Genomic DNA, 24,672 nt, shown 5'->3' with positions numbered 1-24,672 from the left:
ATCTTTTGGGCCAACTTCATCATTTGAACAAGCTCCATAGGTTCCCAACATTCCATGTCTGCCTTAATCCATGGTTTCAAACCATTCATAAATTTTTCTTCTAAGACAGCCTTTTGTAGAAAAGGCAATGGTGCTACTGATTTATCAAATAAATTCCAATATTCTTCCACTGTAATTTCTTGCTTGATCTTTAAACATCTTCCCAGAATTGATCCCTCACGACTCGATCGAAATCAAACAATAAGTCTCTTCTTTAAATCGTCCCAATTAACAAACGGTTCACGATCTTCATGAGATCTATACCAATTCAAAGCTGCTCCATCAAAACTAATAATGGACACAGTCATTTTCTCTGACTCACTCAGTTTGTGTATCTGAAAGTATCTCTCAGCCCTAAACAACCAAGAATCAGGATCATTTCCCACAAAAACTGGCATTTCAATTTTTTAAAATTTGCTTCGGTCGCCCGCAGAATCTTCACCCTCCAACTTGGTATGTTTTTCCTCATATTTTCCTCCCATCATCGTCCAATCACTGACATCAACCATGCTGTCAACTCACTTGATGATCCTTCTAGTACTTCTTCCATCGTTGTCTTCCCTTTGATCATTCCTTCAATATATTTCAACAGTGTTTCTGGTTGCTGTTGTTGCTTCTCAGCCTGTACTCCTAACCTCTCAATACTCTTCGCCAAAGATGACATGTTTTCCTTGATTGTTGGCAGATCATGTAATTCTGCTCGAATGCCGGATATTTCTTGATCTACCATTTCCAACTTTTCCTCAATTCGCTTTTGAGCCATGATATAGAACTTCACAGATTCGATTTCTCCGATACCAAAATGATAGAACACCAAATAGTGTGTTCTACTAATTTATTAATCAGCCAAACATGTTCTAACACAGTCTTGAAAACAAAGTACTCGACAATTTGGAAGACAGAAAGCCCTAGAAGAGTGAATATCACGCTTTGGAGAATGCGAAATGGACTATGAACTGTGTAGAAGTTTTGCAAATGAAACCTCCCTTTCTCAGTTTATTTCCTCATGTTTGTCCCTTGTGTTTGCATGCTTTAGAAGATTTACATCATATTTTCTTCTCCTGCCTACATGCAAAGAAGTGTTGGTTTTGGCTTACTTGGCTATCTTCATTTGAATTGGATTTTCGACTATAGATTTAGGAGAACGCGGTCCAGCTTATTTCATGTCCCATTCTCAAGAAGAAACCAAGATTGATTTGGTTAAATGCAGTAAAGGCCATTTTACCAGAAATTTGGTTTGAACATAATCAACTAACAATTTAACTGATCTCAACTGCTCATGAAGAATGAAACCAGCCCATCCCTGGAAGTTAGAGTTGCTCACTGTTTCAACAATAATCTGATTAGAATCACTGGACACCAACCAGCTGTTACAAAACCGAAAAGGAGAGGGACCCCAAAGAAAAGAACCAGCCTCCAAGAATAAAGGAAAGTGATCCGAGAAGATGCGTGCTTTTCGAGAAACCCGAGAATTTTCAAAACAAATATCCCACATCTGATTTATGAAGAATCAGTCTAATAATGATCTTCAAGGAGAATTACCGTCTCTAGACCAAGTGAACCTTCCATTTTGCAATGGAATTTCCATGAGAGAAACCACTATCTGATCGTAATTCTAATTATTTACTTGGCCTTGTTTCTTTGTAGGCAGTGATAGAAAATACCAGAGCAAATGATATACACAAGCGAGTTCCCTTTTTAGTACCGTTTACTAGCAGGGTTAAGATTTTCACTGTAAGCAAGTTATTTTTTTGGTTTCCTTATCCACAATATTGAATTTTTTGGATGACTGTTAGTTATAGAAATATGTAAGATATTTTTTATTTATGGTTACTTTCTCTATAACTCATTTCACAGACACAACTAGCAGCAGCTAGGCAAAGGAATGGATCTCTTGCTGTTTTTGCCAGAAACCGGTTTAGAATTCGACGAAATCATATATTGGAAGATGCTTTCAGTCAGATGAGTGCATTGTCTGAAGTTGATCTTCGAGGATCGGTAATTTCAGACTTCCATGATTTATGAAAAATGAAATTGTTATCTTACTTTTTTCTATCTTTTCCTTTGCCCTCGTGAAAACGACCCCTTCCCTCTTCTGCATCCTATAGTTGCAGAGTTACTTGTAATTGTTTATTAGTTTTTTCTTGTTTGTGTTGGGTCAATTGCTTCACTTTTCTGCATGCAGATACGTGTGTCTTTTGTTAATGAATTTGGAGTTGAGGAGGCAGGAATTGATGGTGGTGGTATTTTTAAAGATGTCATGGAGAACATTACACGGGCAGCCTTTGACGTGCAGTATGGTTTATTTAAGGTTATCACGACATTCCTTATTATTAGCATGGCATGGCTTTGTTAATCCTGTAGTATTATTGGATAACATGAAACGTGATGAGACAGCCATAGTTGTTTGAAATCGCTTTTCAAAATAAAAATAGTTGTGAGATCACATTTCAATATAAAAATTGGTTGCTTGAAATCTATTTCATAAAATTTCAGTAATATGTGGGTATGTATTGTTCATTTTTTCTAATATAAGTTGTTTTCTGCTTGGTAATCCAGCAAATTGCTGACCATTTGCTCTACCCCAATCCTGGTTCGGGAATGATACATGAGCAACATCTCCAGTTTTTCCATTTCCTCGAAGTTCTTTTGGCAAAGGTATGGCCATAATTCCCAATCATACATGGAATTTACTTTGGTTGATTAGTTTTTTCTTTTTTTGGATAAGGATATCCTGGTCTTGGCCTTATCATGGAAGATTCTTATATATCTTTCACCCCATACTTTGGTTGAATTTTGGAACATCAATGAATCGCCTGACATTCATAAATACAATGTCATAATTTGAAATCTGCTGTCTTCCTACATTATGCATGTTTTTCTGTTATTGAAGTTGCTGCCCGGTTGTGCTAAAAGTTCTCAAGCAGTCATGCTAAAAGATCTCAATCACATTAAATGATTTTTGACAGGATGTTGTTGTTGTTTTACCCTTCTTCCTGTAGGTCATGTTTGAAGGAATTCTTGTTGATATACTTTTTGCAACATTCTTCTTGAGCAAGTTAAAACAGAAGTAAGGTTTTTAAAGATTTACTGTCTTACTGTTTTGTATTTTGTGCTGATCCACTAATCGTAGTATTGATGGTCATGACAATGACTAGTTGCAAAGTTACTTGAATTTTTAGGGTTCTAAAAATCTTACATTTTATTATGGGTGCACTGCCTACTAATGAGATTGTCAATTGCTAACTTCCAAATGTTGAATTTGGGATTTCCATGCTACATTCACTTTCTTGATCTGCAATTACAGAGCTACTCTATACTGGAATAAAGTATCATCTGAACTGTACATTGCTTTTGATGCTGTAATTGCAAAGCTAGGAAATCTTTATGTATAATGCCTTTTTTTTTATCATTTATTAATGCAAATGAGAAGCCTTTTTTTAAGGTGGAGATTACAAGAGTTGTTAAACTAACTTGGGGTTGAGTTAGTTTACTTATAACTAACTCAAGATACAAAATTGTTAATTCAAATAACTAATCCTAAACTATAAAAATGGTAATTCAAACACCTCCTCTAGGATAAAACTCAAGAAACATAAAGAAGGGGGATGTTCTACATTAGCTTTTGTCAAGGCTTGCCAAAATTTTATTTATCAACTGTGGGGGAGGATTTGAGAGCTCCCCAATCTCTACACACTTCTCTAATGAGAGTCTATACCAAAATCAAGATACCCATACCCTCCCACTCAAGAAACTTAAGTAATTGCTTAGAGAAATAACAAAATACTTGGCCCCACTCTAACAAAACACATTCCTAAGGGCCCACACAAAATAGAAAAATATCAACTAACTCTCAATCATTCTTTCTTCTTCCTATTCTTGTCTCTACGGGAATACACCTTTACTACGGGAATACACCTTTTCTTCTTCAAGAATGGGTAATGCTTGAAGGAAACCAGCCGGAGTTAAAGACAAGTATTTGGCTTGTTGACACACGGAACATTCAGCAACATAGGTGCGGATATGGGCTGTCATACCTCGCCAATATACCTCCCTTGCTAGCCTTTGATATGTTTTCAATGCACCATGATGTCCCCCTATCTGGCTGTTATGGAATTCAGCTAATAATAAAGTAATATCAGGTGAATCCTCCTCCTTGTAGCGAATATCCCTCTGGAGCTTGTTGTCCATTTATCAAGGATAGTCGAATATTGTTAAGAGATTCATTTCCAGCCACTTGATCGATGAAAACTGAAGGGTTTAGCCCGCCCACAATACTTACGAGGCCCAATTCAAATACCGGTGGTAATCTCTATAAGGCATCGGCCGCTTTGTTTTCCAATCCTTTCTTGTACTCAATCACAAAATCATACCCCAATAGTTTAGCGATCCATCTCTGATATTCTCCCCCGATAGCCCGTTGTTCAAGAAGAAACTTCAAACTTTTCTGATCTGTACGCACCACAAAAGGCTTACCCAATAGATATGGTCGCCATTTTTGAACAGCCAGCACTATTGCCATAAGCTCCCGTTCATAAACAGCCTTAAACCTATGGGTAATAGGTAAAGCTTGACTGAAAAAGGCCACTGGTCGTTGATTTTGCATTAGGACAGCCCCAATACCCACACCCGAAGCATCAGTTTCCAGCACAAAACTTTGTGAAAAATCAGGAATACCTAGCATCGGGACAGACATCATTGCTGACTTTTAACTGCTGAAATGCGTTCTCGGTCGTCTCATTCCACTTAAAGTTACCTTTTTTTAACAGTTGTGTCAAGGGGGGCAGCACAATAGAACCGTAGTTTGCAACGAAATTTCCGATAATACCCCGTTAGCCCCAAAAAAACCCACCTAGCTCCTTCACGTTCTTGGGTGCTGGCCATTTAACCATCGCTTCTATTTTTGTTGGATCCGCTGCCACCCCCTCTGAAGAAATAACATGGCCCAAGTATTCAATTTTGTCAACCGCAAATTGGCATTTTTTAAAGTTGGCTACCAGTTGATGAGCTACTAGAGTTTCCAAAACCATTGCCAATTGGTGCAAATGCTCGTCCAAGGACTTGCTGTAAATTAAGATGTCATCAAAGAAAACCAAAACAAACTTGCGTAAATATGGGCGAAGAACATCACTCATGATTGATTGGAATGTTGCCGGAGCGTTTCAACCCAAACAGCATCACAAGGAATTCATAGGGCCCCTCGTGGGTTCGAAACGCTGTTTTGTGAACATCGGCTGCCCGCACAAATAGAAAAATATCAGAATGCTTGTTTTTCTTTATTTATTTTGTAATGTCAATTAATTGGCTAATTATTTATCAGAATGCTTGTTGATATCGCTGCATGTTTTATTTTGTAATGTTTGTACTTTTTAGTTGTGATTTGTGAATATGCTAGGATTGATTTGATTTGCTCTTCTGACTGTTAAGATCGGAATGATGTTGCTCATCTGAAAGTAGGCAACATCATGTGCTTGAAGACTTGTAGAGTATGGAGAGTGAATGGTCAAATTTGAGGAATCATATCTGCTGGCTTTGTAGTCCAAACAGGTTGTCTGGCTAACTTTCTTTTTCTCATTTTCAACCAATTAGGATAGCTGTCATGTTTTTTGAATTCCTTGCCATTCTTGAGTAGTAACTTGGCATTTATTTATTAAAAGGTTTTAATTAAGATTGTGGTGTTCATAACTTTGTAGTCACACTAAATAACTTAAAAGAGTTAGTTTGACAGTTGACAAACATGATAGTAATGTGATAGTGAGTGCAAGGGTAAAAAGAGTTGCTTCTGTTGGGTTAAAGTGATGTTTGTGTTTTTTAGTGTGATGTGTTTTGTTTTCAAGTTCGTTAGTAGACGTATTACTTAATTGAAAATTTTGATACCATAGCCAGTGTAGGGGAAGATGAATGGAGGGTGCTATTAGACTAGTTAAGACTTATATGTATCCTAATTTTAGTAATATATAAAATTGAGAGAATTTCCTTTGATTTTCAGGAACAAGGATGAATAATCAATGAAAAAGGAATGAAAAGGTTTATCCATGCAAGCTTCAAACCAAAGTCAAGGATGTCGATCCTTCCAGGGGAGTCCAAAGTTCCCCCCTTATTTTTCTCCATTTACTTTGATTTTCAAAAGCTTTTAGGACAGAAAAAGCAATTTTTTGAGTGGGTGTGGGTAATAGCTTGCTTAGCTTGCATGTTTAGTGTAAACTTGGGGGTTCAAATTTTGCCCAAATTTCAAATTTTTTCAGAATTCTTTCCATACAATAATGAGCATAGCTTAATTAGATCTTGCATAAAAAGCATGATTGGCAACCCTTGAGCACTGAGCTCGGGTTTATGATGTGAAATTCTGAATTTTGATGAGTATATGTGCTGAAATTTGAGCATAAGCTGCTGTCTTTTTTGTTTTAAGCTCCTTTTAGCTATTTCTTATTGAGATGTGAATGCATGATTGAGAAAATGGTATGTGTGTTGTGAATGCTTGATTGCATGTATAATAAATAAGTGCATGGATACTTTTCTAGCTTTGTCTTCCTTTGTTGCTTTGTCGTGACTTACCTATGATGCACTTAGTCCAAACCTAGCCTAGATAGAGTAAAAAAGGATAGGAGGCACTCTTTAGAAACTGGGATGGTTTTAACAAATTTGTCTTGTCAAACATGAGTTAGAAGCCTCTTGTCTAGCCACAATGAACTAAATCCCTTTAGAAAAGGGTCGACATTAACAAAACTTATTGTCACTTCAAGGGAGCAATCAAACTTAATTAGTAACTAAATGTAGAACCATAGAAAGGTTAGCCCACCGGTTCTAGCAAGGCCTAGTTACCACATTGCATACCAAAGAAAGAAAAGAGAGACTTGACAATGCAAAACATAAAACAGTAAGACAATCAAGAGCTATAAAAAAAATCAAACAACATATCCAATATACATTAGAAAAAGCCCATAAAAAATGGGGGAAAACTTCACTTTTGGCCTAACCAAAACCAGACTACCTACTCTTAGCGTTCTAAACATAGCATCGAGTTTGATGAGGGCTTTGAAAAGAGGAGGAATCCTCCCCGATCCACATTAGGGGGAAAACAAGGCTTGTTGTCACTCGAAGGGAGCAGTCAAACTTAGCATTGAGTTTGACGAGGGCTTTGAAAAGAGGAGGAATCCTCCCCGTTCCATAGTAGGGGGAAAACGAGGCTTGTTGTCACTCCGAAGGGAGCAGTCAAACTTAGAAACTAAGTTTAGAACCATAGAAAGGTTAGCCCACCGGTTCTAGCAAGACCTTGTTACCACATTGCATACCAAAGAAACAAAAGAGAGACTTGCAAATGCAAAACGTAAAAAGGTGAGACAATCAAGAGCTATAAAAAAACAAACAACACATGTAATATACATTAGAAAAATCCCATAAAAAAACAAAGAGCCAACTTGGTTCGGTCAAGTAGAATGTGTTGAGTTCCCTAACTATCAGAGCTTTTAGCAGAAAACTTTACTTTTGGCCTAACCAAAACCAAACCACCTACTCTTAGCGTTCTAAACTTAGCATCGAGTTTGATGAGGGCTTTGAAAAGAGGAGGAATCCTCCCCGATCCACATTAGGGGGAAAACAAGGCTTGTTGTCACTCCGAAGGGAGCAGTCAAACTTAGCATTGAGTTTGACGAGGGCTTTGAAAAGAGGAGGAATCCTCCCCGTTCCATAGTAGGGGGAAAACGAGGCTTGTTGTCACTCCGAAGGGAGCAGTCAAACTTAGAAACTAAGTTTAGAACCATAGAAAGGTTAGCCCACCGGTTCTAGCAAGACCTTGTTACCACATTGCATACCAAAGAAACAAAAGAGAGACTTGCAAATGCAAAACGTAAAAAGGTTAGACAATCAAGAGCTATAAAAAAAGAAACAACGCATGCAATATACATTAGAAAAATCCCATAAAAAAGCAAAGAGCCAACTCGGTTCGGTCAAGTAGAATGTGTTGAGTTCCCTAACTATCAGAGCTTTTAGCAGAAAACTTTACTTTTGGCCTAACCAAAACCAAACCACCTACTCTTAGCGTTCTAAACTTAGCATCGAGTTTGATGAGGGCTTTGAAAAGAGGAGGAATCCTCCCCGATCCACATTAGGGGGAAAACAAGGCTTGTTGTCACTCCGAAGGGAGCAGTCAAACTTAGCATTGAGTTTGACGAGGGCTTTGAAAAGAGGAGGAATCCTCCCCGTTCCATAGTAGGGGGAAAACGAGGCTTGTTGTCACTCCGAAGGGAGCAGTCAAACTTAGAAACTAAGTTTAGAACCATAGAAAGGTTAGCCCACCGGTTCTAGCAAGACCTTGTTACCACATTGCATACCAAAGAAACAAAAGAGAGACTTGCAAATGCAAAACGTTAAAAGGTTAGACAATCAAGAGCTATAAAAAAACAAACAACGCATGCAATATACATTAGAAAAATCCCATAAAAAAGCAAAGAGCCAACTCGGTTCGGTCAAGTAGAATGTGTTGAGTTCCCTAACTATCAGAGCTTTTAGCAGAAAACTTTACTTTTGGCCTAACCAAAACCAAACCACCTACTCTTAGCGTTCTAAACTTAGCATCGAGTTTGATGAGGGCTTTGAAAAGAGGAGGAATCCTCCCCGATCCACATTAGGGGGAAAACAAGGCTTGTTGTCACTCCGAAGGGAGCAGTCAAACTTAGCATTGAGTTTGACGAGGGCTTTGAAAAGAGGAGGAATCCTCCCCGTTCCATAGTAGGGGGAAAACGAGGCTTGTTGTCACTCCGAAGGGAGCAATCAAACTTAGAAACTAAGTTTAGAACCATAGAAAGGTTAGCCCACCGGTTCTAGCAAGACCTTGTTACCACATTGCATACCAAAGAAACAAAAGAAAGACTTGCAAATGCAAAATGTAAAAAGGTTAGACAATCAAGAGCTATAAAAAAACAAGCAACACATGCAATATACATTAGAAAAATCCTATAAAAAAACAAAGAGCCAACTTGGTTCGGTCAAGTAGAATGTGTTGAGTTCCCTAACTATCAGAGCTTTTAGCAGAAAACTTTACTTTTGGCCTAACCAAAACCAAACCACCTACTCTTAGCGTTCTAAACTTAGCATCGAGTTGATGAGGGCTTTGAAAAGAGGAGGAATCCTCCCCGATCCACATTAGGGGGAAAACAAGGCTTGTTGTCACTCCGAAGGGAGCAGTCAAACTTAGCATTGAGTTTGACGAGGGCTTTGAAAAGAGGAGGAATCCTCCCGTTCCATAGTAGGGGAAAACGAGGCTTGTTATGAGGATTTTCCCTTGGGAAATTATTATAAAAGTGACAAATGAAAATATTGATTGGTTTCTGAACCACTTGTGGTGCCCTTGTTTGTTATTTTCCCTTATGTTGCTTTATGCTTGGTTTTCTAATTGATAATATCATCTTAAAGTGTTCTAATTGGTAGCACATATCTCTTAGTGTTAGTAATTTCTTACCTTTCTCTCTCTTACATATATAGGGGATATGTTGAGCATTTTCGCTAGCAAGGATTATGTACTTAACAAGGCCTTAGTGGATTAGAGAGTTAAGAAATTTGCATATGCTTGCATCCAGACTGTACACCATAATAGGTAATTAGTTTTTTCCATTTCAACATTCCTTATTAAAAACTTGTCCTTTTTAACGTTTTGAATGGAAAAACAGATGTTTGATCTATCATTGTTGATTTTGTTGGCTTTCTATGCTATGATCCTTTAATTGTATAATGATATATTTCTTTTGTTGAAAAGTGATATATTTCTTAGATTTTGTTCAGATATATATAATTGACATAAAGGTTTTTTTACCTTCAGCTAACGAATTCAGACTAATTTTATTTATATATATGATAAGTTGTCTTTATTTTTCCTCTGAATTATTCTTACTTGATGTTGTTCTTGATAGAAACCAATTGAGGAATCAACTTTTGGCTGCACCTGTGAACTCTAACACACCTGCAACTCTATTGTTAGACACAATTATTTTCTTATTACAACCTGAACTCCCATGGGTTTCTAAAATTGTTGGTTACTTCCTGGAAAGAAATGCATATGCGTTGATTAGGGATATCACTTTGACAGAGAAGGTATAAATGTACTTCCTTTTTCTTCTACTTGCAAGTGGTTTTTTTTATTGACATTCTGTTTTACCGTGGATTATCCTCTGCAGGTGTTTTCAGAGAACTAATTCACACTCAAACCATTGCAGGAAAGTGCAGATTCACATTCCAAGAGTTCATTGGCTTCTCTAGAACATCTGCTGTCTCTTTTGAGTTCTCATGTTGGTAAGAAGCCATGTTGTTGCCCACGTGTTGATCCCAATTGGAGTTTCTCCTCTCAAATTCTTATTCTTCCTTTACTGTGGCGGACATTCACATTTCACACCTCTCTCTACCCAATGGACAAAGTTGCATGTGTCATCCTCTACTAGGTTTGTGTACCTTGCTGTTTGGATATAATGGCGTTAGTAATGGTTTAAAGGTCATGTTTTCTCAATAACGAGAAACATAACATGCATGTACTTCATTTAAAAAAGAAAAAAAAACTCTATAGATTTTTTTTGAAAAGATCTTTTTAAGTACAACTTGGTGTGGGACATAAAAAATTATGACTATTCTAGCATACATAATGGAGTTAGTTCCAGTACTCTGGAGTTTTATTAAAAAGTGCCACGAGAATAAAAAATGGTCATCCTTTTCAGAGAAATTGGCATATTTATCAGGAGATGCACCTGGTTGGCTATTACATTTGGCTGTTTTTTGTCCTGTGTACAAGTAAGATTATCTTCTTTATTCCTGTTCCTCTACTTTTGAATTTCGCTTTAATTCCTCATCTGATGTTATATAATTATATGGTATGTTATAAGATTCGGCATGTCCTGATCACTTCTTTCCTTATCAATCAGGCACATGCTCATAATAATTGACAATGAGGAGTTTTATGAGCAGGAGAAGCCACTATCGTTAAAGGACATCAGATGCCTGATCGTTATTTTAAGACAGGTGAGCTCTTTAATTCCATCATATGTCCAAAAAGATACCCATACCCTCCCACTCAAGACACTTAAGTAATTGCTCAGAGAAATAACAAAATACTTGGCCCCACTCTAACAAACACATTCCTAAGGGCCCACACAAATAGAAAAATACCAACTAACTCTCAATCATTCTTTCTTCTTCCTATTCTTGTCTCTACGGGAATACACGTTTACTATGGGAGGTCTATCATTATCCGCCCCCCAAAGAGCCACCTTGTCCTCAAGGTGGAATTCAGGAAACTGTTCTTGAATAAGAGCAGCTTGTTCCCATGTTGCACTTTCAAGTGTCCCCTCACTCCAACGGATCAAAACTTCTAAGTTGTCCTCCTTTTCTATTGTTTTGCGAACTCCCAATACTTCTACTAGAGACACTTGCATAGACAAATCAGCAGCCAAATCTTTTGGAATTGGGAATAATGGCCTGTTTGAACTCACGACCTTGCGAAGAACAGAAACATGAAAGATGGGTGTATAAGCGATTCCTTGGGAAAGGCCAAACGGTATGCAACGAAACCAATTCGTGCCACGATCATAAATGGACCAATGAATCTTGGGGCCAATTTGGGGTGCTTAAAACGGCTGAGAGAGGACTGTTGGTAAGGGCGTAACTTCACATAAACCCAATCATGAACCTTAAACAGAACCTCCTGTCTTTTAGCATTAGCATATTTGACCATTCGCTGCTGTGCTTTCAGTAAATTGGCCTTCAAAACACCCAAAATTTCATCTCTTTCTTTCATCAAATGGTCTACTTCATTCACCCGACTCGAGCCCTTCACATACGGTAATATAGAGGGGGGTGGTCGCCCATAGAGGGCCTCGAAGGGGGTCATCAATATGGCTGTACGGACTGTTGTATTATAGCTCAATTCAACCCAAGCTAGCCATTTAACGCACTGTTTAGGTGTGGCTGGGAACCGAATGTTCTCGATCATGTCCAGTGCTGAACCTCCCGATGGACTGCAAGGATCAAGGGTTAAGGTTGGTTTTTCTATTTTTGTTGGTTAGAGTTCGTGTTCGTGTTCTGTTTTTTTTTTTACTTTGAGTTAAATCCTTTGTATTTGAAGAAATTAAAGTTATGGGATGTGATGCATGTTGGCAGGGAGCTGATTCCTTAAAAGTTGGTTAGTGTTCTTTTTCTGTTTTTTTTTTTTTACCTTGAGCTAGTTACATTGTTTTTGAAGAAATGAAAGTTATGGGATGTGATGCATGTTGGTTGGTAGGGAGCTGAATCCTTTCTTAGGAACGTTTTGGGGAGCATGGAGGCTGTTTATTTGAGTTGGAAGCCTGCTGCAAAATCTGTTTTGGAGTTTGTTCGATCTGTCCATGATGATACAAATTTGTTATGATCATATTGCATTTTGAAGTTTTGGGGTATTTTTCTTCCATTTCTTTTCTTCTTCCAATTTCTGCTTATCTTTTTATTCTTTCTTCTGTATATTATTTTCTAATGGTCACTTGTTGTGCAATGTCTTTCTTTTAAGTGATTGGCTACTTTATAAAGAGAAGAACAAAGTGAACTATGTTATCTTTCTACTCTTTCTACCCCATTTCCGTAAAGAAGCAAGAAAACAACTAACAGGCAGATCAATCTGCTTAAACATTCAATTGGCCATTTAGTCTTTTGGGTTTTAACATTCTGCCATTCTTGTCGTTGCTCTTAAATCTCCTCACAATCTCTTTGTTAAATCCCTGTAAACCGAACCCCATGTCTTCCCTTTTCTCCCCATCGGCCACAATTTTTCCCACTCCCCAAACAAAATCGTTTCAACCTTATTTTTCTTCACCACCCATTTCCAAAATTATCATTTCCCTCTGAAATCCTTTGTCGATGCCGAAACCTGCTGCTAGGAATCCATTGTTCTCGATCTTGTCGAGTGCCGAACCTTCCAATCCACTGCAAGGATCAAGGATCAAGGGTTAAGGTTTATTTTTTAGTTATTGTTCTGTTTTTTTCTGTTTTGATTTCATTGCATTGTTTTTGAATAATTTAAAGTTATGGGTTGTGATGATCCTTTCTTAGAAACGATTTCCCAGTCCTGGAGGCTGCTTATGTTAGTCAGAATCACACTGTAAAATCCATTTTGGAGCTTGTTCGATCTATTGATGGTGATACTAATTGGTTATGATCCTATTGCACTTGCAACTTTTAGGGTATTTTTCTTCCATTTCTTTTCTACTTCCAATTTCAATTTCAATTTCTGCAAATTTTTTAGTTTTTCATATGTATATTGTTTTCCAATGGTCATTTGTTGTGTGGTGTCTTTCTTGTAAGTCATTGGTTACTTTGTAAAGAGAAACACATTATGCACTATGTCATCGTTCTACTCTTTCTGCAACATTTCCATAAAATAGCAAGAAAACAGCTAGCAGGCAGATCAAACTTCCTTAAACATTCAATTGGCCATTTCGCCATTTTGGATTTAACATTCTGCATTTGTGTCGTTACCCTTAAATCTCCTCACATCTCTTTGTTCTTCCAACAATCGTTAAGAAAAATTCCTGTAAACCGAACCCCATGTATTCCCTTTTCTCCTCACTCGCCAGAATTTTCCCCACTCTCCAAACAAAATCATTTCAGCCTTATTTTTGTTCACTACCCATTTCCAAAAATTTCATTTCCCTCTGAAAATCTTTGTCGATGGCCAAACCTGTGGCTGGGAACCGAATGTTCTCGATCATGTCCAGTGCTGAACCTCTCGATGGACTGCAAGGATCAAGGGTTAAGGTTGGTTTTTCTATTTTTGTTGGTTAGAGTTCGTGTTCTGTTTTTTTTTTTTTACTTTAAGTTAAATCCTTTGTATTTGAAGAAATTAAAGTTATGGGATGTGATGCATGTTGGCAGGGAGCTGATTCCTTAGAAGTTGGTTAGTGTTCTTGTTCTGTTTTTTTTTTTTACCTTGAGTTAGTTACATTGTTTATGAAGAAATGAAAGTTATGGGATGTGATGCATGTTGGTTGGTAGGGAGCTGAATCCTTTCTTAGGAACGTTTTGGGGAGCATGGAGGCTGTTTATTTGAGTCGGAAGCCCGCTGCAAAATCTGTTTTGGAGTTTGTTCGATTTGTCCATGATGATACAAATTTGTTATGATCATACTGCATTTTGAAGTTTTGGGGTATTTTTCTTCCATTTCTTTTCTTCTTCCAATTTCCGCTTATCTTTTTATTCTTTCTTCTGTTTATTATTTTCTAATGGTCACTTGTTGTGCAATATCTTTCTTTTAAGTCATTGGCTACTTGTTGTGAAATGGTGTCACTTCTTAGGAAAGTTTTGGGGAGCATGGAGGCTGTTTATTTGAGTCGGAAGCCCACTGCAAAATCTGTTTTGGAGTTTGTTCGATCTGTCCATGATGATACAAATTTGTTATGATCATATTGCATTTTGAAGTTTTGGGTATTTTTCTTCCATTTCTTTTCTACTTCCAATTTCTGCTTATTTTTTATTCTTTCGTATGTATATTATTTTTTAATGGTCACTTGTTGTGCAGTGCCTTTCTTTTAAGTCATTGGCTACTTTGTACAGAGAAGAACAAAGTGAACTATGTTATCGTTCTACTCTTTCTACCCCATTTTTGTAAAGAGGCAAGAAAACACCTAACAGGCATATCAATTTGCTTAAACATTCAATTGGCCATTTAGTCTTTTGGGATTTAACATTGTGCCATTCTTGTCGTTGCCCTTAAATCTCCTCACAAACTCTTTGTTCTTCCAACAATCATTGAGAAAGATCCCTAGAATCGGAGCCCCATGTCTTTCCTTTTCTCCACGCTGGCCAGAATTTTGCCCACTCTCGAAACAAAATCTTTCAAACCTTATTTTTCTTTACAACCCATTTCCAAAAAATTCATTTCGCTTTTTGGAAAATCATCGTCTATGCCGAAACCTGCATCTTGGAACTGATTGTTCTCGATCAAGTCCAGTGCTGAACCCCCGAATGGACTGCAAGGATCACGGGTGAAGGTTTATTTCTTTCTTATCGTTGGTTAGAGTTTTTGTTTTGTATTGTGTACTGCCTTGACTTAATTCCATTATTTTTGAAGAATTTAAAGTTATGGGTTTTGATGATCCTTTCTTAGGAACGTTTTGGCAAGACTGTACACTGCCTATCTGAGTCGGAATCCCACTGCAATGTCCATTTTGGAGCTTATTCGATCAGTTCATGTTGATACAAATTTTTTATGATCATAATGCATTTGGAAATTTTGGGGTATTGTTCTTCGTTCCATTTTTTTTTCTACTTCCAATTTCATTTTTAATTTCTGCATATTTTTTATTCTTTCTTATGTATATTGTTTTCTAATGCTCATATGTGGTGCAATGTCTTTCTTTTAAGTCATTGGTTATTTGGTGAATAGGAAAACAAAGGGAACTATGTCATCGTTCTACTGTTTCTACGACATTTCCATAAAGAAGCAAGCCAGATCAAACATTCTGCCATTCTTTTGGTTGCCCTTAAATCTCCTCACAACCTCTTTGTTCTTCCAACAATCATTAAGAAAAATCCCTGTAAACCGAACCCCATGTCTTCCCTTTTCTCCCCACCGGCCGGAATTTTTCCCACTCTCCACACAAAATCCTCTCAACCTTATTTTTCTTGACTACCCATTTCCAAAATTTTCATTTCCTTGGAAATTCTTTGTCGATACCGAAACCTGCAGCTGGGAATCGATTGTTGTCAATCATGTCCCCGGTGCTGAACCTCCCAATGGACTGCAAGGATCAACGGTTAAGGTTTATTCTTTTGTTATCGTTGGTTTGACTTCTTGTTCTGCTTTTTTCTGCTTTGATTTAATTGCATTGGTTTTGAAGAATTTAACGTTATGGGTTGTGATGCATGTTGATAGCAAGCTGAATCCTTTATTAGGAATGTTTTGGTGAGCATGGAGTCAGTTTATCCGAGTCGAAATCCCACTGCAAAATCTGTTTTGGGGCTTGTTCGATCTGTTCATCATGATACAATTTGTTGAGATCATATCGCTTTTAGAACTTTTGGGGTATTTTTCTTCCTCCCATTTCTTCTACTTCCAACTTCATTTTTATTTTATGGATTGATCATTCAATTTCAGCAAACCCACTGGTTATGGTCAAAAGCATATTTAAGTTGAAGATATAATATTACATTTACCTCGTAAGTTTTTGGATGAATTGGTGATTTAACATGGTCTAGAGTGGATAGTTTAGGAGGCTGTTAGGCCACCATTGTTGCAGGGTCCCCTTCTAAAGCGATCTGAAACAGTAAACTAACGCATTGCAACTCTTTCTGTCTTTCCTTTTGTTTTGAATTGATGGTTACTGCTTAATTGCGCTGCCTTTAGGTCTTCCATTTAAATCGTTCTGACTGTTTTAGTGATATTTGAAGACTTAATTAAATCACCTAGAAGTACTTATTAAGATTAGGACGTCGGGATTTGTGATTTCAAGGAGATTAGAAATGTGAGAAATGCCCATGTTCGTGATCTAACTGTCGGCATATTTGTGTTTATGAATATGGCCGTCGATGTGATAGTATTCTCAGACTGTTTTGTAGTGCGCATATGCAGAATTGTGGTCACATTTGATCAGCCTTCTATTTTCTGCGTTTCTGTTCTTAGACAGCATTTTTTATGGCAATGAGCCTTCATTGTAGCAAATCTGATTTTCTCTATTACAATGTTTGCAGTTGAGGAAATGGAATGAGCTATGGGTAGTTTTGGACCCAACAACAGGGAAAATGGAGTAACCATACGTCCCATTTACACTGTTTTTGGTCCTTCCTTGCTTGGTTCAATGTAGTAATATGTTGGTGGAAACAGCTCATTTCTAATGCTGCTGCCGATGGTGATGGGGTCAATGGACCTCTGCCAAGAGTGTTCATATCACAAATTGTTGTGGATTAGTTGAGTAAATAAACTCAGGTGCGTTTCACCGAATTCTCGATATGCAGAAATCTGAATATATTTTTTCCTTCTGAAATTTGGCTACAAGCTGTATCTTGGTGCTGCAGTAAGTGTATTGTTAGCGATGTAGTAGGCATAAGGTGGGAATAGGATGCATTTTGTGTTTTATCCATTTAAGTTTTTGGTTTATGCAACAAAACCTTAGCTTGAATTACAACTTCATATCATTTTTCCTACTGCATTCAGTACATAATCAGAAGATACACTGAATGTTCTTGCATTGGGAAGAAGCATGCTGCTTTGGCTGGTTCTCTGGGTTCCTTCACATGGGAAAAGCCTTTGCATTCAGAGTTTGAGCAATTAGCAAGGCTTTTAATCTCCCATGACTCTGAAACTTATGTTATTTAGGTCACCATATTATCGTGGAGAATGAACCAAATTTCATTTCTGAATTGTGATTTCACCAAGAATTTGAAAACAAAAATGCATATTGTTTTCTTTCTGATTCTTTTTTATTGCGTATTATTTTTTATTGGTCATTTACCTCCCACAGATGACATGAATAGCGCCAAACAACTACAAAGAGAACTGCCACACTCCTATAATTGCTGCTAACCTACCTAACTAAGAATATACGACAATCTCGAAAATGTGCCAATGAGAGACATCATCAGATCCAGAGATCAAGTTTGCCAAGAACTACTCATAGTAGAATTTGCAAATATGTGGTGCAAACTGAGCCAAGAATAGACAACTCCAACCTTTTTGGAATAGACGTGGTTATCAACCTTTTGACTCTCTTCTTCTTTTCTTTCCTGACTTGGATTCACTGCCCTGATCATTGGATGAATTTAGTGACTTTCCCTTTGGGTTCTCCATTGTTTTCCCAGAAGTTGATGAATGCTTCACATCTCCACTTTCTTTTTCTTTTGCTTTTGAAGATGTGAACTTAACCTTGGTGGAGAGATTGGTATTATTAGACTTATCGCCTGTTTTGGTAGACTTGCCTTTTGAAACAGGAGTTTTTGGGGTTTCTTGTTTGGACTTCCCCGTCTTCGATACATCTTGCTTGTTGGACTTTGCAACAGCGTCAGGTGTGGATGTCTCATCGTCCTTAGATTTGCTAGTCTTGTTGGATTCGGCATCATCATTCTTCGACTTGCCAGCGATTTTTGGACCTGTGCTACCAAGTTTACTTCCAATTTCAAGAGTGCCTTGATCCTTTGATTTACTTCCAATTTTTGGAGGCTGGTTTCAGCACAGGTGTGGTTTCCTTTTTATCATCATCACCTGACAATCTTTTCACGTTTTTTCCAGAAATAGATTTAGCTGATCCCTTCTTTCTCTTGACCTCTGATTGTTTTAAAGAACTCCCCCCCTCTTGCTGGTTCCATCACCCTTCCTAACAGACTGCTTCAATGTCTTAGTTTCAAAATCACTTGTAGTGTCATTAGTTTACATTTACATTTACGTTGAAGATATAATATTACATTTACGTCATTAGTTTTTGGATGAATTGGTGATTTAACATGCTCTAGAGTGGATAGTTTAGGAGGTCTGTTAGACCACCATTGTTATTTTACTTATAATAGAAGAAAGGAAAGTAAGGCACGTTAGTAATCAACACAGTTACTTATTCAAAAGGATGACAGTTATCTAAAACAGGAAGTTAAATGGATGAGAGGGAGATGGGAAAGGGCAGGCAGTTTTTAGTAAAAGGAAGGGCCTGCCAGAATTGTTCTGGTTTTAATTGTAGTATTTTGAATTGTGTTTATTTCTGTTTTGGATTAGGAGGGTTTCTTTGCTTGTTGTTTGTAATTTCTCTGTAATTTTCTTTCTATTGCAACTTTAAGTCTCAAATATCAATATAATAGAAACAGTACATAAGTGTTCTATCAAGGTTGTATGTTCAGAAGTGAGTAGATAGTTGAGGAAGTCCTATGTTCAAAAGTGAGTAGTTTAGGAGGGTCCTATGTTCAAAAGTTTGCTGGTGTGTATCTTTGTTGGCTCAACATGTTTTGAATACATTTTAGGTTAGATTGAGTTTGTTGCACTTGGTTGTCATTTTTGGTCTTGAAATGCTTTTTTCAACCTTTTTGGTAGATTATGAGTTACGAACCTACATTTAGGATTTGCTAGGTCGTTTTGAAAACTCAAGTAATACCTAGACACGTTTTGAGCACGTTTTAGGTTGGTTTGAACTAAGTTTGTTACACTTACACACTTGGTAGCCATTTTGGGTCTTGTAGTGCTTTTTTCACACTATTGGAACTTTTTTCGTAGGTTATGAGTTACGAACCTACACGTAAGCTGTTTTAGGTCGTTTTGAAAGTTCAAGTGATACTTAGACACATTTTGTTCAAGTGATACTGTTTTAGGTCGTTTTCAAGTGAACTTTTTTCTTCTTGTATTGACTGTTTTACTATTTCTTCATGGTTTGTATTCATGGTATTTATTTTCGTAATGAATCTTTCATGTTCTGGTAAACATTGCAGAAACACATAATTTCAGCAATCTGTCAAAGAGTTGAAGGAGAAAACAGAAGTACTTAAACAGGTCACATGAAGACCTAAAAGTTAGGTAATTTTTTGAAAACTTTTTTCTTCGTCTTGCTTAGTTTTAGTGGTATTTGTTAACAGGCTGAGACATACTCTTGTATGCCAAGGCTGGGTGGCCAATTCAATGGATGGCCTGAGACGGTGAAATGACGAGTGTAGAACAAAGTAGACAATCGAGCAGATTTACAAGTAGGAGGATGGTGTTTGGTCTTACTCTAAAGCTACTGCTAGAAAGGTGATTCTCCCTTTATTTACACATGTTATCTATATTTAATTACTGTTTTTATGTGATGGTGAATAAATATTTAAGTCGTTTCAAGTTTTTACATCATGCTTGAGTTAATACATTTCCCAACTCGCACTAATTTTAAAGTTGAGACTAAGTTTGTTGCACTTACACACTTGGTTGCCATTTTGGATTTTGGAGTGCTTTTTCTACATTTTTTGAACTTTTTGGTAGGTTATGAGTTATGAAGTAACACTAAAGCATTATTAGGTCGTTTTTAAGGTTCGAGTGATACTTAAACATTTTTTGAACACCTTTTAGGTTGTTACAAACTAAGTTAGTTTTACATACAGCCATGGTTGCCATTTTGAGTCTTGAAAGATTTTTTTTCACACTTTTTGAAATTTTTGGTAAGTTATGAGTTATAAACTTACACTTAAGCGTTGTTAGGGTGTTTGAAAACTTATACGTGTTTCCAATACTTGTTAGGTTTGTATAGAACTAAGTTCGTTGCACTTACACACTTGACATTTTGGGTTTTGGAGTGTCTTTTTAAAAATATTTTGAACTTTTTGCTAGGTTATGACTTATGAACTTGTATTGAATATTTGTTAGGTCGTTTTGAAAGTTCAAGTGAAACTTAAACACGTTTTGAACTCGTTTTAGGTTGGTTTGAAACTAAGTTTTACACACATTTGGTTGACATGTTGGGTCTTGAAGTACTTTTTTCATACTTTTTGAAATTTTGGTAGGTTGTGAGTTACAAACTTACACTTAAGCATTGCTTGGTCGTTTTGAAAATTCAAGTGATACTTACACACGTTTTGAATACATTTTAGGTTAGATTGAGTTTGTTGCACTTGTGTTGTCATTTTTGGTCTTGAAATGCTTTTTTCAACCTTTTTGGTAGATTATGAGTTACGAACTTACACTTAGGATTTGCTAGGTCGTTTTGAAAACTCAAGTAATACCTAGACACGTTTTGAGCACGTTTTAGGTTGGTTTGAAACTAAGTTTGTTGCACTTACACACTTGGTTGCCATTTAGGGTCTTGTAGTGCTTTTTTCACACTATTTGAACTTTTTTCGTAAGTTATGAGTTATGAATCTACAAGTAAGCTGTTTTAGGTCGTTTTGAAAGTTCAAGTGAAACTTAGACACGTTTTGAACTCGTTTTAGGTTGGTTTGAAACTAAGTTTAAAACACATTTGATTGACATGTTGGGTCTTGAAGTACTTTTTTCACACATTTTGAAATTTTGGTAGGTTGTGAGTTACAAACTTACACTTAAGCATTGCTTGGTCGTTTTGAAAATTCAAGTGATACTTACACACGTTTTGAATTCATTTTAGGTTAGATTGAGTTTGTTGCACTTACACACATGGTTGTCATTTTTGGTCTTGAAATGCTTTTTTCAACCTTTTTGGTAGATTATGAGTTACGAACTTACACTTAGGATTTGCTAGGTCGTTTTGAAAACTCAAGTAATACCTAGACACGTTTTGAGCACGTTTTAGGTTGGTTTGAATTAAGTTTGTTGCACTTACACACTTGGTTGCCATTTTGGGTCTTGTAGTGCTTTTTTCACAATGTTTGAACTTTTTTCGTAGGTTATGAGTTACGAACCTACACGTAAGCTGTTTTAGGTCATTTTGAAAGTTCAAGTGAAACTTAGACACGTTTTGAGCATGTTTTAGGTCGTTTTGAGTAAATGGTATGTATGTTGTGATTGTTTGATTGCATGTATGATACCTTATTGAGATGTGAATGCTTGATTGAGAAGCTGATAGAACACCAAGTAATGGTTCTTATTTGTTCATTATGCAACCAAACTATTACAGAATACTATTACTGAAAACCAGTCTTGAAAACACAGAACAAATAAGTACTATTACAGACAATAACCAAGTACAAAATAAAACATTCAAACATCAAAAGTAGTTTACGATAATGGAAAACACTTTCTAAGATTAAAGTAACTGAACAACTTCTGTAATTCTGCTCTCCAGAAAATACAGCCCCTCCACTTCCAGAAACTGATTAACCAACCCCCATCTTTCCTTCCATCTCTCCCTTTTAACCTCCCCCCTGTAACTAACTGTTGTCCCCACTAAGGTGGTTTCCACTTCCTCCAATTCCATCACCTGTGCACGTGCAATTCCACTTGTCTTTCTTCTGCTATATTGTATTGCAATTGGTGGTCTATCATTACTCTCCCTCTCCAAAGACACCTTGTTCACAAGGTGGGAAATGAGGAAGCTTTTGTGTAACATCATCACAATTCTCCCATGTAGCCTCATGAGGTGGTATTCCTTTCCAACTAACAAGCACTTCCCATCTTTCCTTCCATATAGTTCGGTAAATGTCATTCCTCCCTCCATAGCTCAACATTTGGTCAAGAAACCGTAATCAGATGGTGTCCATGTCTCCATCATGTGTTACAGACTCACTCTAGTCTTTGTCAAACTCGGGTCACCCCTTATAACAACATTCTTTTCATTTTGTATGAAAGTTAAAGTGAGTTTCCGCCAATCCACTTCAGTTACCCCAACGTGTGCAGCCATTGCATTCCAAGGATGACATCATGATAGAACACTGATGTAGTGTTTCTATTATATTGACAATTCAAACACAACTTACAACATAAGCAAACCGTGAACCTCAGAAAAGGAGTCACGTTACATATAATTCACAAACATCAAACAAAGAAAACCTCCTAATCCAAAATTCCGAACAACAAAATACTAATAAGCAAACCAGAATATAGAACACCAAACTTCTGCTTCCCCTGTCTTTCAAGGAGTATTGCAGACCTTTTCCTTCACTCCAAAAACTCACTTTAACAAAGAGGCAGCCACATTTTCAGGTACAGAAAATAAAGTAGGTAGTATGTAGGAAGGCTAACCAGAACTGAGTTGCATAAGGTTTGTCTTCCGCCTCTAGAGATGTTATATCTTTTCCACCTTTCAAGTTTCTTGTGAATTCGATCAATGACTGGTTGCCAAAAAGACTTTTGTCGAGGGTAGCCTCCCAAAGGGAGACCTAAATATATAATCGGAAGCTGGAATAAAAAGAGAAGAGTATCATCGACAAATTGAAGCAAAGGGAGGTGGATCAAGTCTTTGCCAACAAGGAAACCTTCAAACTGGCTGTTAATATGAAGCTTGTTTATGATTTCTCCTAAAACCTCACTTACTAGGAGGAATAAAAAGGGGGAGAGGGGGTCCCCTTGGCGGATACCTCTAGATGCTGTTATCCGGCCTCTAGGCTTACCATTGATGAAGACTGAATACTTTGGATTTTTTAGGCAGCCCATTATCCATGATATCCATTTTGAACTAAACTTTTTCAAAGATAAATTTTTGTCTAAAAAGTTCCAATTCACCCTATCGAAGGTTTTTTCCAAGTCAAGTTTTAAAATTCATCCTTTTTTCCGTTTTGCCCTATAATCTTCCACGGCCTCGTTAGCAATTAATATTGGGTCAAGAATTTGCCTACCTTCAATAAAGGCGCTTTGAGTGGGGCTTATAATTGCATCCATAACTTGTTTTAGACGTTCAGATAAAACCTTTGCAACAACCTTGTATGCTAACGTAGTAAGGCTGATTGGACGGAAATCCTTGACTAAAGTCACATTCTCTTTTTCTGCACTAAACAAATGAAGTTTTCTTGGATGCAAGCATCTAATCTTCCATTTCTGTGGAAATCAGACATTAGTGATTTGAAGATATCCTTGAAAATAGACCATTGGGTGATTAGGAACTTCACTGTGAAGCCATCCGGGCTCGGAGCTTTATTGTTGCCAAGTGCCTTTAATGCCTTAAAGATCTCCTCCACTGAAAATTGGGTAACAAGAGCCTCATTCTGAATTGAGGAAACACAAGACCAATTACTGTTAATAGGGATGAATCTGTCCCCCGGAATTCTGGTATAAAGTGACTCAAAAAATTCCAGCACAAGCCTTTCAATGTCGCGGAATGAAGTCGAGACAACCCCATCATCATTTTTTAATTCAGTTATGAGGTTCCTTCTTTTTTTCGCATTTAGAAAGCGGTGGAAGAAGCCCGTATTCTCATCACCCAAAGAAAGCCAATTGAGTTTACTCTTCTGAATAAAATTACGCTCTTCATTTTGATAAATACTAAGTAATTCCGCTTGCAAAGCAGCTCTAGAATTCAACTCTTCTTGATTTAATCCAATCAACTCAGCCACAGAATCATATTTTTCTAATTTTGACATCAAGGATTTCTCTGTTTTTTTTTTACCTTAGCTTGCGCAGCAATATTCCAAGCTTTTACTGCCAATTTAGCTGATCTCAACTGCTCATGAAGAATGAAACCAGCCCATCCCTGGAAGTTAGAGTTGCTCACTGTTTCAACAATAATCTGATTAGAATCACTGGACACCAACCAGCTGTTACAAAACCGAAAAGGAGAGGGACCCCAAAGAAAAGAACCAGCCTCCAAGAATAAAGGAAAGTGATCCGAGAAGATGCGTGCTTTTTGAGAAACCCGAGAATTTTCAAAACAAACATCCCACATCTGATTTATGAAGAATCTGTCGAATAATGATCTTCAAGGAGAATTACCGTCTCTAGACCAAGTGAACCTTCCATTTTGCAATGGAATTTCCATGAGAGAAACCATGTGAATAAACTTATTGAATAATGACATTCCTCTAGTACTTCTGCCAAAAGGAAATCTTTCCCGGGCCCAACGAGTGATATTAAAATCCCCACCTATGCACCAGGCCACGGCCGAACAATCAGCCAAGGAAGACAATTCGGGCCAAACCAATTTCCTTTCTCTGCAACCACAAGGGCCATAGACATTTGTGATCCAACAAACCTTTTTGCACAAAGTGAGGCATTTGATTGACTAAGAGAGGCGTCTTTTAATGACCTCTGTTACAGATATTTTACTGCTGTCCCACATGGTA

General features: G+C 37.3%; 1 protein-coding gene across 2 annotated transcripts; it reads left to right on the top strand.

Annotated features, from left to right (window-relative positions):
* The first annotated feature begins 1,657 nt into the window (after positions 1-1,657).
* LOC116406079 (E3 ubiquitin-protein ligase UPL6-like) lies at positions 1,658-19,471 on the top strand. 2 transcript variants are annotated; one of them, XM_031889782.1, is made up of 6 exons: positions 1,658-1,773; positions 1,897-2,037; positions 2,225-2,350; positions 2,599-2,697; positions 3,042-3,109; positions 19,447-19,471. In XM_031889782.1, the coding sequence occupies exons 2-6, from the start codon at positions 2,002-2,004 to the stop codon at positions 19,454-19,456; spliced, it is 339 nt and encodes a 112-aa protein (XP_031745642.1). In that variant the 5' UTR covers positions 1,658-1,773; positions 1,897-2,001; the 3' UTR covers positions 19,457-19,471. The 2 variants fall into 2 exon arrangements, with proteins under 2 accessions (XP_031745642.1, XP_031745643.1); XM_031889783.1 differs by lacking the exon at positions 19,447-19,471 and adding an exon at positions 5,467-5,583.
* Positions 19,472-24,672: the final 5,201 nt, after the last annotated feature.

This window comes from Cucumis sativus, unplaced genomic scaffold (genome assembly GCF_000004075.3).
Source record: "Cucumis sativus cultivar 9930 unplaced genomic scaffold, Cucumber_9930_V3 scaffold64, whole genome shotgun sequence".
Classification (NCBI taxonomy): Eukaryota; Viridiplantae; Streptophyta; class Magnoliopsida; order Cucurbitales; family Cucurbitaceae; genus Cucumis; species Cucumis sativus.
The sequence above is the reverse complement of the archived record's forward strand: the minus strand, read 5'-3'. Positions and strand labels throughout refer to the sequence as shown.

Coding starts and splice junctions, on each gene's coding strand:
- LOC116406079 (XM_031889782.1), top strand. CDS start 2,002: ATGAGTGCATTGTCTGAAGTTGATCTTCGAGGATCG. Junction 2,038..2,224: donor AAGTTGATCTTCGAGGATCG/GTAATTTCAGAC, acceptor TTCTGCATGCAG/ATACGTGTGTCTTTTGTTAA. Junction 2,698..3,041: donor TCGAAGTTCTTTTGGCAAAG/GTATGGCCATAA, acceptor TTCTTCCTGTAG/GTCATGTTTGAAGGAATTCT.